Source organism: Quercus robur, chromosome 11, assembly GCF_932294415.1.
Source record: "Quercus robur chromosome 11, dhQueRobu3.1, whole genome shotgun sequence".
NCBI classification, from domain to species: domain Eukaryota; kingdom Viridiplantae; phylum Streptophyta; class Magnoliopsida; order Fagales; family Fagaceae; genus Quercus; species Quercus robur.
The window spans coordinates 52,474,974-52,488,047 of record NC_065544.1 but is presented as its reverse complement, the minus strand read 5'-3'; the positions used below and the strand labels follow the sequence as shown (position 1 = coordinate 52,488,047).

General features: G+C 35.1%; 1 protein-coding gene across 1 annotated transcript; it reads left to right on the top strand.

Moving 5' to 3' along the window:
* Positions 1 to 1,590: 1,590 nt before the first annotated feature.
* On the top strand, positions 1,591 to 4,799 carry LOC126705221 (uncharacterized). The gene is made up of 2 exons (XM_050404130.1): positions 1,591 to 2,031; positions 4,648 to 4,799. Exons 1-2 carry the CDS (start codon positions 1,614 to 1,616, stop codon positions 4,797 to 4,799), a joined length of 570 nt encoding a protein of 189 aa, XP_050260087.1. The 5' UTR covers positions 1,591 to 1,613.
* Positions 4,800 to 13,074: the final 8,275 nt, after the last annotated feature.

Genomic DNA, 13,074 nt, shown 5'->3' with positions numbered 1-13,074 from the left:
ATAATAAAAGAGAAGATGAAACATAAATCTAAGTCGATGAGGATAAGTTCCATTTTCACTTGTTTCCTTTCTCTTTCTTTCTTTGTTTCATTTCTTTTGTGTTTGAGAAGTTTGTTGTTGTTGTTGTTGTTGCCACCATGATCATAGTTTGATAAAATATTGAAAAAGTAGCACCATTTAGTTCTATGAGTTTTTAATTAGCTGAACTTAACTTTGACAGAAGTGAAAACTGGAATCAACTTAGAAACTTCTTGAGGGATGTTGTGAAGCCAAACTTAAATTCTTATTCTTGTAAGTATTGAAGTTTGAGTTTGCAAGTTTGTTTGTATGTGTGTGTGTGTGGTTTGCTGTTACTATTTTTGTGTTTTTTTTTTTTTTTTTGAAAAGAGGTTTGCTATTATTATTTAGAAGTATTGGATGCTTTGCTTGCTTAAAATTTGTCATATAAATATTAAATCCCAATATTTTTGGGCTCATTTTAGTTGTTAATTCATTGGAATTAACAATATATTTTTGACCACTGCACAGTTGGGCGAGTTAAAACCTTCCTGAGTCATATGAGTTTGGGAAGAGTCGAGGTATATAGTTGATTCGAGTTACCAAGTTCACAACATATATATTATGAGTTTGGATACAACTTATTTTTGCTGAAATTGAAAACTGAAAACTGAAAACACTGTAATAAAATAATTTTTAAATGTGTTAATAGTACCGTGGGACCCATTTTTAATTAAAATTTGGGTAAAAAAAGATGTTTGTGGGTCCTATAAACAGTACACGGGACCCACAAACAGTGCCATTTCAGATCAATATGTGGCCGTTTGTCCCCCACGTGAAACCAACTTCAGGTAAAAAAAAAAAAAAAAAAAAAAGGGAGAAAACGTGAAGGAGAAAAACGCAACGTGAATAAGTGCAATACAAACTGCACCTAAAAGACTTGATCAAAACAGATCATCAACTCCATTTCAAATTTCATATGTGAACCTCTCTCTATTTCTTTTTTGGTCACAATGCATGGCTGACCCTTAGTTTCCCATATCAATCAGCTAGCACCGGAGATTATTGGAGTCATTAAAGCGGGTTGCGATGCCATCTCAAATATAGACTGATCCTGTATAAAGGTATATAATTATATATCCTCTAATATTTCCCTATGTATAAATTTGGATTCAGGGTACCACCCAATCTTGTTCTATAAAGTCTTTTTTTTTTTTTTTTTTCCTAAACAAATTAGATATTGTTTGTGCATGAAATATAGATCGATGGAGGTTCAACATTTTTGCCAAGAGCATCCGTTGGTCTACTATGAAATGAAGACAAAAATATTTTTTTGTTATTTGTGCGGGGAAAAAATATTGGATTCTAGCTACCGTTGTATAAAATGCAAACAGTTTTACCTTCATAAATCATGTTTCGAGCTATTCCGTGAGTTGCACCATCCCTTGCACCACCGAAAACATCCTCTTGTTCTTACTAAAGATCAGCCATATGCTTATGATCCCAAATGCAACCGCTGCGCAAAATATATCTTTTCCTATTTCTCATGCAGTTGTTTAAGCTGCAGCTTTAACCTTCATCTCGGATGTGCTTCATTAACTCCTTTACCACACACCATGGAAGTTCAGATTCATGATCATTCATTGACCCTCTTACGGAAGTTAATCACGTTCACTTGTGATGCTTGTGGCAAAGAAGGCAAGGACACGCCCTACTTATGTCTCACATGCGCATTTTGTGTTCATCCAATATGTGCTTCTTTACATCGCACTGTCAAACATGTACGTCACCAACACACTCTCAACCTCACTTATTCTCTTCATCAGATCCAATTTGACCACCAGATTTGTCTACTTTGTGTTGAAAAGGTGGACACAAAATATGGGTTTTACTATTGCTCGAGTTGCACTTTTGTTGCCCACCTCAGTTGCGCAGCTGATGGTGAAATCGAGGATAACGTAAATGTGCTGAAAGATGAAGATAAGGAGTCCATTGAGCCAACAACTACTGAATCTGTTGGACTCATTATCTTACGTTGTCAAGAAGAAAATTATGGGAGAAGAAGGAATTGAAATAACTACAAAAATTAAACATTTTAGTCAACATGAATTAACACTCACCCACGAGCTAAAAAATAGCGACAAGTGTGACAGTGGCGACTCCAGGAATTTTATCCAGGGTATTCCTATTTTACTTTGAAAAAATTTTGGGTCATTTCAGTCTATTTCGAGTGTTTTGGGACGTTTCGGTAAATACCGGCCGAAATTCAAAATTTGGCCGGTATGAAGTTTGTGTTTTAAAAAAAATATATATATTCTTAAAACCAAAACAAATTTGCATGTTGTACATCCAAAAACCTCAAAAGGAAAAAAAAAATGAAAAGAAAATAAATGAACAAAGGTTGCTTACAATAAACTATAAGTTTGTTTGAAATATTAATAAAATTATTAATTATTGTTGTTTAGTTATTTTATTAATTTATTTGTTTTTTATAAACTATAATTTGTTATATTATTATTTCATTAATTATAAAATTATTAATTATTATTTAGCCTAACATAATTTAATTTATTTGTCTTTTATAATGTATTGGTTAATTATACAGCTTTAATTATTATTGTTTAGCGTAACAATAAACTATTAATTATTGTTGTTTAGCGTAACAATAAACTATATTACTTTAATTTGTTTGTCATTAATTATACTACTTTAATTTATTATATTATTTAGCCCCTTGTACACATTACACTAAAAAAACCTAACATTACACATTTCATATGCAACACAATAATTAAATCAGTGTCATGTACAACATATTATATTGCTTTAATTATTGTGCTCCCGGCCATGATGTGCCCATTAGCCCATCTATCCCCACCCCACTCAATGGACAAGCATAAGCCTTATTGCCTAATGCCCAATCACAATTGCCTGCCAATCAAAAAATTTCGCAAGATTCACAAATCACAATATTCACAAAAAGACAATTAATATTACACCAACACAGAACACACACTGACCAACACAGCACCAATGGATAAAATAAACACTAAAGCCAAATTCAAAAAGACAGAACAGGAAAAAGCAAAATATAAATAAAGACAAACAATGATCCATTCAGCCAGCCAATCAGAGAGAGGAGTGATTCATTTGGCCAGCCAAATAGCCAATCAGAGAGAGAGAGAGAGAGAGAGAGAGAGAGAGAGAGAGAGAGAGAGAGAGAGAGAGAGAGAGAGAGAGAGAGAGAGAGAGAGAGAGTTACTTAGTTAATTTAAATAAAAGACCAAAGAGAGAGAGACGCTTATTATTTTAGAAAATCACACTCAGTGAGAAAAAGAGAGAGAGACTGAGAAACTGAGAGAGAAAAAGAGAGAGAAATTAGACATACCTTGAGGGAGCTGAAGCTCAGGGAGGGTCCGCCGGTCCGGAGGGATCTGCGATCTGCTAACACCGAGCTACAGCGACGACGACTGCAACTGCGATCTGCTAGCACCGAGCAGGGTGATCTGCGACTGGCGACTGTGATTGCGATCTACGGTCTACGATCTGCGATTTGCGATGAGGGGCGAGCTACGGCGACAATGACGAGGCGCGAGCTACGGCGATGACGACGAGGAGCGAGCTACGGCGACCGAGGAGCGAGTATTGGGGTTTTTTGGTTTGGTTTTGCCGTTTTGGTACAGAGGCTCTGTATTGGGTTTTTTTTTTTTTTTTTTGATAAACACAATATTTCTTTTGGTTTGTTTTGCTTTTGCTCGGTATTGTATAGACTGTATCGTGTATTGGGGATTGGTTTTTTCTGCAGCGACGTGACCGGGGGTACGGTGGGTAAGTTTGATGTCTGATTCTGTGTTGGGTTTTTTTTTTTTTTTTGAGAATCTGTGGGTCGGTTTGCTCTGTTGGGCTCACCGTGGGCTTGGCTTACCATGGGCTTGGTTCTATTTCAAATTTTTTTTGTTTTCAGATTTTAGTTCAATTTTTTTTTTGGGCTTTTTTTTGCTTGAAAGTTGAACAGATAAATTTTGGCTTGGCTCTGTTACAATTTTTTTTTTTCCAGATTTTAGTTCCTTTTTTTTTTGGGCTTTTTTTTTTTTTTTTGCTTGAAAGTTGAACAGATAAATTTTTTTTTAATCTGAGGGTGTTCCTAATTTTGTGTTGAGGGTGTTCCTAATTTAGCTTAAATATAAATTTTTTTTTTAAGTAATTTTTTTCAGGTCAGGGTGTTCCTGGGAACACCCTGACCTGTACGTGGCGCCGCCACTGAAGTGTGATGCGTGCAAAAGGCCCATCTTGACTCCATTTTATAATTGTACGCAATGTCGTTTCGTTCTTCACAAATTCTGTGCTGAATTACCTAGAAAGAAGTGGCACCCTCTTCATCAACACCTACTCACACTTTCTAAGAATCCTTATGGTAGTGATATCGGTGTCGCTTGTAGTGCCTGTACTCGTTCCGACATTAACTTCTCATATAATTGTTACAAATGCGGCTTTGACCTTGATGTCAACTATAGTTTGACCTCAGACAGGCTGACCCATGATGGTCATGAGCACCCCCTTATCCTCTCCAGTGCAACAAGAAGCGGGAAATGTAGTGTTTGTGATTCCGAAGGTTATGTATTCCGCTGGCTGATTGTGCATTTGCTCTAGACTTTAAATGTACTACACTACCAAGTAGCGCAAAATATGAACAACATGAGCATTCTTTTACTCTCCAATACACTCCTGAAAATGACTCCGGAGAAAATTATTGTGATATTTGTGAAGAAGAACGACACTCAAAACATTGGTATTATTACTGAGCAGATTGTAATTATCCTACTCATCCTAATTGCATTTTTGGGAAAATAATTTATTTGTAATTAAATATCCATTACTTTCATTGAGTAAAATAAACATCACCCCCATAGAGCTATGCTAGTGCCACATAAAGTGACACAAGTTGTACCACAACTCACCCACGTGGTAAGTTGTGAGCAATAAAAAGGTGATCCCACATAAACCCACCATCACCTCTCTACCACTTACAACTCGTCACGTGGGCGAGTTTTTGATATAAGTTGTGCCACTTTATATGGCACAAGCATTATTTCCCCATATCATAGTTGTGGTGGTCCTTGCAAAGAGTCCATCAACGTATCCATTGAAATTTCAATTTCCACAACTTGGCATTTGTGAAAGAGACAAATATGCTTCTTTATTTTCTTTGGTTCTTCAATTTCTTACAGATAGCTACAGTTTAATAGGAATTTCCTTTTTTCTTTATTCTCATTTTTGTCCTTCCCGTTTTTCATGTTTATTAAAGTTGGATTTCAGGGCTACAAGTAGCTTAATCAATTCTTCATTGTACACAAACAATATGGCACATATAATTACCATCTCATTCCACGAGACCAGCTTCGGTTTGGTGAAATTAATTTAACTCATAATTTTGTTAAAGAAGAATCTATTCAAGTCATTACCAAAAGTGACAAGCATCTCTTGGAAAAAAAAAAGTATGAGAAACATTAATTTATTGATATGTAAACACTATTAATTGCAAAGCTTACTCCCGTCTAACAATAAAAATGATAGGCCAAGAATGTATTGACCCTCTTTATAACTTAATCAAATTAATTTAGCCAAGTAAAATTAATTAGATTCAATTACATGCAATAAACGTGGTAGCACAAACAAATCACCAACTAAGTTAAATGCAGTAGAAAATAAATTTAACATAGGTGATTTGTTTATGAATGGGGAAAACCACCGAACAAAATCCCACCGGGTGAATTTAAGGTCACCACTATCGAGAATCTACTATTATCAAAACAAGTGATTATAAGTAAAGGAATTCCAATAAAGAAATCTCAGTACCTTATACTAACCCACAGTTAAATCATTACCCCAATACCCAATTGGACTTGTAAGGAAAAAATTGGCTTTTGCCCCTTTCAAAAAAAAAACAATCCAGCATTTTGTCCTCTTTCCCAAATTAATTAGGGAAATGCCCCTCTTTTGAAACTTGATTTTCTCAAAATCAAGTTAAGCCCTATAGTGACGTTTTTAAAGATCCTATAGTGACGTTTTAAGGACCTATAGTGGCGTTTTGTAATCCGATTTCCATGAAATCGAGTTATAGGTAAAAAAAAGAAAAAAAATTGCAAGTAACTCGACTTCATGGAGATCGGATTACAAAACGTCACTATAGGTTTTTAAAACATCACTATAGGCTCCTTAAAACGCCACTATAGGACTCCAGAATTTTTTTTTTTTTATAACTCGATTTTGAGAAAATCGAGTTTCAAAAGAGAGGTATTTCATTAATTAGTTTGGGAAAGGTGGTAAAATGCTAGATTTTTTTTTTAAAAGGGGCATTTGCCCATTTTCTCCGGACTTGTAATGTAGTGATAATCTCTTTTTTCTATGTGTTAAATATTAGCATTGATACACCATGTTGAATATGCTAGTATAGATGCGGAAGCGAAAGCATAAAGTATAAAACACAATAACACACGAGGGTTACGTGGTTCAGCCTAACGGCCTACATCTACGGAGGAAACCCTAAAGGGCTACATTAATAATATATTAGAGTGTAGTACAAATCCTGTGTTACAATGAATCATAACATGTGTATATATAGTAGACTAAACCCTAGACTAATAGACTTCTAGTACAAGTATGAGACTTGGCTTGCACACAAAGTAGAATTAGGCTTGGGCCTATGCTAATGGGCTAATATATCTCTAACACCCCCTCTCAAACTCAAGATGGAAACTTGATGAAATCTTGAGATTTGATAAGGTTGAGAAGATCTCTTGAATGAAATTTGGCTCTGTGACGGTAGTTTGAGGAAGGCAATGGTCTTGCAGTGTTGATGCGACTTCTAACGGTGGCTTGACTATACTGGAGAGTTTTGACTGCAGTAGTAGGAAGTCAAAGAAGATGAACGCAGCAAAGAAAAACACCGAGGAAGACAAAGATTGCTCTTAAATATACCGTAAGGACAGAAAACCATGGCCACAGGAAGGAATTGAAGAAGCTGTAGCAGCTGCAGCAACAGAAACAGGAGCAACAAGTGGAAGACGAAGGTTGTCCACGGGAAACATACGCCCAACTCTGAGACCAATCCCAAGCTCCTGTCCCGTCCTCGGATCCTGCACAATACACCCAGAATAATCAAAGATAATGCGATAACCCAACTCAGCTAATTGTCCAACAGAAAATAAATTATAAGAAAGGTCAGGAACATTAAAGACTCCAGGAACCGAGAGATTGGAGGTCGCAACGGAACCTATATTATGACCAGACATTGTGGAACCATTTGCTGTGCGAATATTAAGAGGGTGTGGTGCAGGTTTAAGGTCAGAAAATAAGGACGAGTGAGGTGTCATGTGATTGCAACAAGCAGAATCCATAAGCCAAAAGGTAGGAGACATACCAGATAAAGCTGAGAGAGAAGAGAAATAAGATGCATTACCAACCGTACGAATGACATTGGCGATGATATTTATAAGGTCATCTCTGGAAATGGTGAAAGTGGATCCAGAAGACTGAGACTTTGCAGAGACGGGAGCCATAGGTTGGACACTCTCAGTGTTAGCAACAGTAGCAGCAGAAATGGAAACAGCTAATTTGTTGCGTTTATAGCAAGTCTCAATATTATGGCCAAAACGTTTGCAAAAATTCCAAAAACGTTTGTTGGATTGTTGGCGACAATTGTTGCAAGAGGAAGAAGACTTGTCCTTATTCTTCATTTTGAAGCAAAATATGCAAAAATAGACTGCACAAATGAAATCTACGCGAAAAACTGGGTAAGGAGAACCTGGACAGAAAAAGTCAACCCTGAAAAAGTCAACGGTCAAAGTCAACGGTCAACGATCAACGGTCAACGGCCAGTAGATGATGTCACAGGATGACGTGGCGATGACGTCAGCAGATCAGTGGATGCTGACGCAGCTAGGGCTGACGTGGCAGAGGTGATGACGTCAGCAGATCAGGTTCCGGCGCGTGGAGGCGCGCGGAGGCGCGTGAATGGCGCGTGCAAGGAAACTGCGGCGCGTGGTGGCACGTGGTGGCGCGTGATCAGCGTCTCAGCAGATTTGAGCGGCGCGTGGGGGCGCGTGCAGTCTCCAATGGTGGCGAGGCTTCCACGAATGTGTAGATCGGCGCAGGACGATCTCAGTGGTACCTTCAAAAATGAAATCGGAGCAATATTCGCAACGGTGATGTGAAGAGCAGTGGTCTATGCAGTGTGAAACTCCTTAACGACGGCGGCTGCAAGTCCGGAACCCAAGGACGACGGCTGGATGACGTCGGAGGTTCAACGGCGAGAGGCTGCGGCGGCAGTTGTGATGGCGGAAGCGTTAGTAAAAGAAAGGAAGTCACACTAATGAAGACAAGACCGCTAGGAAAAGGTCAGAGCAGTAGCTCTGATACCATGTTAAATATTAGCATTGATACACCATGTTGAATATACTAGTATAGATGCGGAAGCGAAAGCATAAAGTATAAAACACAATAACACACGAGGGTTACGTGGTTCAGCCTAACGGCCTACATCCACTGAGGAAACTCTAAAGGGCTACATTAATAATATATTAGAGTGTAGTACAAATCCTGTGTTACAATGAATCATAACATGTGTATATATAGTAGACTAAATCCTAGACTAATAGACTTCTAGTACAAGTAGGAGACTTGGCTTGCACACAAAGTAGAATTAGGTTTGGGCCTATGCTAATGGGCTAATATATCTCTAACACTATGCACGGCTCCCAATACATGACTAACCCATTAAACGGATCCAAGTATGTGACTAACACACCAACTTGAGAAAGATGCTGGTTGCAAAGTTCTTCAATTCATCCATACGATGAAGATCCAGAAGCTTCTTGGTTACAAAACTCTTGACGCACAAACGCAACAACTTCTTCAAAAGAAAGATGAACTAGGGCACTAGTGGGGGAATTTGCCAAAGCTTTTTTTGGCTGTGCAGTTTCGTTGGACCAAATCCTTGACCTAGTTGTTGATTTGTAGTTCCCATCCAACCAAAGTTTCTTCACACGACAATATTTAATTGTTCTTCTCTCTTTTCATTTATGTCAGTCCCTTTTTCTTCATTCCTCTTTCATGTAAGTTCTCATTCACACTTTACCTTCACAGGTCTGCTCCTCTCACATGGGTGATGAAAGAAAACTGAGTTGTAGAACCAGAAAAGACTATCATGGTAAAGGGCCTAAGCTTGACAGAAAGCCCAATAAAGATTTATCATATTATTTTAACCAAGTAATAAATAGTTTTAACTTTTAACTTTTATGGTAAGTGATTCTAAAAAAAGAACTTTTAAATTTTATCTATTGAGTTTATTAATTTTTATAATTTTAAAGAGATATTTCTTATGATAAATATTAAATAGTCCTTCTGTCCTATTTTTATTATTCATGTATTAAGAATCAAACCTTGGAAGGAAATCATTTGATGTATATCATTTATATAAAAATATATAAAAATAACTATTGGGTTTATTAATTTTTATATTTTAAAGAGAGATTTCTTATGATAAATAGTCCATCTGTCCTATTTTATTATTCATGTTTTAAAATCAAACCTTGGAAGGAAATCATTTGATGTATATCATTTACATAAAAATACATAAATTTTCACAACTATTTAATTTTCTCGACAGGAAAAAAAAAAAAAAAAAAAAACTCATTTATTTAAAATTTATTAATAATTATATTGGCTTTTTAAATAAATTATAGAGCATGTTAAAAAAATTATTTTGAATAATTTGGTATATCCAAAACGAAATAAGCCCCTTCTATTTAAAAAAAAAAAAAAAAAAGGAAAAATAAATAAAGCCTAACAATTTAGGACAAGAAGTAATATCTCAATATATGATATGAAAATCCAAAAAGGACTGCTTTATTTCATGACTCATATGCATGGGTCCATGACCATATTTATTTCATAATATTGCTGGATTGCACAATCTGAAGTCTGAACACTTTAAGTGGGAATGGGTTATGGGTTTCTCTTTTCCATGACCAATTCTCTCATGCATTGATATACGGTCCAAGATGTATTGTCGGTGCTCCTCAAAAAAAAAATAATAATAATAATAATAATTGTCGGATACCAATCATTTTGTGTGGTAGGCCAAGAGTTATTCGTTGAAAGTACAATAATTTTCATTGAAGATATTTCGGAATCAAGGGATTTTGTATATCTTGTACCTGCCATATATGCCAATTACAGGATATATCTCAAGGACCCATGAATCAAGCAATCACACCAAAATTAGCAGCCAAAGTCAAATACATGCCAAATAAAGGAAATCCCTGATGGGGATATTTTATTTAATGTAAATATTATAATCCTATTAAAGCTATTTCGGAATCAAGGACAATCATGCATACGTGAATCAAGGATCTTTGAATCAAGCAACGACACCAAAGCTGGCAGCCAAAGTCAAATACTTACCAAATAAAGGAAATCTCTCATTGAGATATTTACATTTAATGTAAATATTATAATCTCTTGATGGGATATTTACATTTAATGTAAATATTATAGTGGCAGATTTGTTGCCTTTCATTGTGTGCTTGAGTCATGGGTCCTTGATTCCGAAATATCTTCAATAATTTTGTATTGTCGGATACCATACCAAACCAAATGATCATATCAAAACTCAAAAGCAAATCAAAATCACAAAGTGAGAAAGAAAATACTGTCAGATAAGAGAATTGAAACAAGATATACGGCTTCTTCATACTGAGGAGAGTCAGATTGGTTTTCAAAGTTGGGTCACTAATGCATGTGACCAGGTCAGATCAGCTTGTTCCTCAAAAAAAAGGTCAGATTAGCTCGAATGCGTGGCAAGCAGTGAAAATGTTAGATGTCTGAACGAAAGACAATAAAGAAACCTTGCTAAACGTGGTGAGGCTTCTGATTAACCTTCACTAAAAACTGGTAAAAAGTCTTTTGAGAAAATCAAACTCATATGATAAACATTATGGTTTAAACCAGTACGTGCATATACCAAAATAGCAATTAATACAACAAAGATTCAAGGTCATTCCTTGATGGTGGTTTCACCTATATACTTTGTGGAAATAGAAATAAAGCACTATAGTATTAATTAGAGTAACAAATTGAGATGTGACATAAGCTCTAGTGGTTATGGGCTCACTCTTAAGTGTTTGGAAGGTGAAGGTCTCAAGTTTAAATTCTGCAATAGAAAGCATTTGGAAAATAACTTCATGCTCTCGGCTCATGCTCATTAGCGTTCTTGATGATGCATTGCTATGGCTCATTCGGATCCCTTGCTTCTGCAAGTCCAAGTCCAGCAAATAAAGTGTCATTATGATCACGCTTAGATGGAAGATGTCAACTCAAATCACCCCGTTTACTCAATTTTTTTCTCAGCAAAAATAAATAAATAAATAAAGACATGATATCCAACTCTCCTGATAAGTGATAATTAATAAAACTTATTACAGTAGCAAGATATGATTTCGATATAGTCTAATAGTCTGGTAATTAATGGCTTTAGTTACAACTTACAAGTAAAAAATAGCAATACCTAGGTGTCGGCTTTAGAGTTTAGATACATAAACTTCCATATTTGAACCTTTTGTCAAGGAATACTGATTGTCATTTGTTCACTTCCTCAAAAAAAAATTTATGGCAGATTGTTAAACTGTGTTGTGCCCTAAACCTAAGTCCACTAATAAAAGTTCAAACTCCCCTCAAAATTAAGAGAATATGTATTTACAACAATTATTTTTATAATGGTTGTAACTTTCTAGTCAGACTAGAGCACAATAGGCAACTACTTTAATAAAAATCTAAAATTTTAAAATATATAAAATTGCTTTTTATGTTGCTGTTAAAATTTTTTGAAGATCAAAAATATGAATATTCTAGTATCTACTTTATATCTCTCTCCAATTTTTGTTTTTGTTTTTGTGGTCTCATCCAAATTCCTAACCCTTTAAGCCCTAACTAGCTTTTTAGTTATTTTGACTACTTTATTGTGAATGCTCTAATGTCCTTGTATATAATGTATTATAACCCTAAAGCCTCCACTTAATTTTTCCCTGCTCCATTTCTTGACTTTGTCACAATTTTAAAGTGTAGGTTTTTGTTGTAAACCTAAATTTTTGCTGTTTAAAAACTTAGAAAAATTGAGAAAGAAATATTGAATTCTCTAAATATTTTTTAAATGCAATCAAGATGGCGAGACGGGCATATTGCTCACTTTGAACACTTTTAGATTAATTTATTTTTTCATTTTCTTTTAAGCAGTAAATTAGATGTCTAAAATTTATGTATTTAGATAATGTTTTACCTTGATTGTTAGTAACTATGAATTTTACTTGTGTTTCTTTATTTTAATGATATAAAATATATACTTGTAATTAATTAAACTATATATGAAAAAATAAATTATAATTTACGTTTATATTAGATTTTGAATGACAATTACAATTGTTCAGAAATATTTATTTATTTATTATTAATACCAGTTAATATTTTGATTAAAAAAGGTTTAATATTTAATTGTTTTTTTTTAATGTTCTTTTACTACTGCCCCTAGCTAGACTAAAATCCTCGCTTTGCCACTATTTTTCCTATTGTAAACTATCTCCTTGTCACCGCCTACCAATACATAAATTTCTTGTATCTTTTTTTCTTCTCTCTCATCTTTAATATTACCTACTATTTCACTCTCTCTAGAAATGCAACCTCTTGCTCTCTCTGTCTCCCTCTAGAATCTTTCGATATAATTATAGATACAATTGTGAGGGTGGCTCTAATTTATGCCTAAACTTTTGCCATGAGTTTGGCACCTCAGAAAAATAATAAATAAAAATTTCAGTTTTTAGTCTTTTTGAAACTATTTGGGTGGGTCTCTCACAATATATATCATAAATTTTTTAGCTTCAAACATGTTTAAAGCTATCATTTTGCAATTTAGTATGTAGCAATTGAAGAGGCAATTCATGTATAATTTTAGCACCATCAAATACCAAAATGTGACCTACAATGGTGGAGCCAGAGCTATATTTTTTGGCTCCACAGCTACAGTGC

Bases quoted from the DNA above. Each gene is read 5' to 3' on its own strand.
- LOC126705221 (XM_050404130.1), top strand. From the start codon at position 1,614: ATGGAAGTTCAGATTCATGATCATTCATTGACCCTCTTACGGAAGTTA. The intron at 2,032-4,647 runs GTTGTCAAGAAG...CATTTGCTCTAG, and splicing joins TGTTGGACTCATTATCTTAC to ACTTTAAATGTACTACACTA.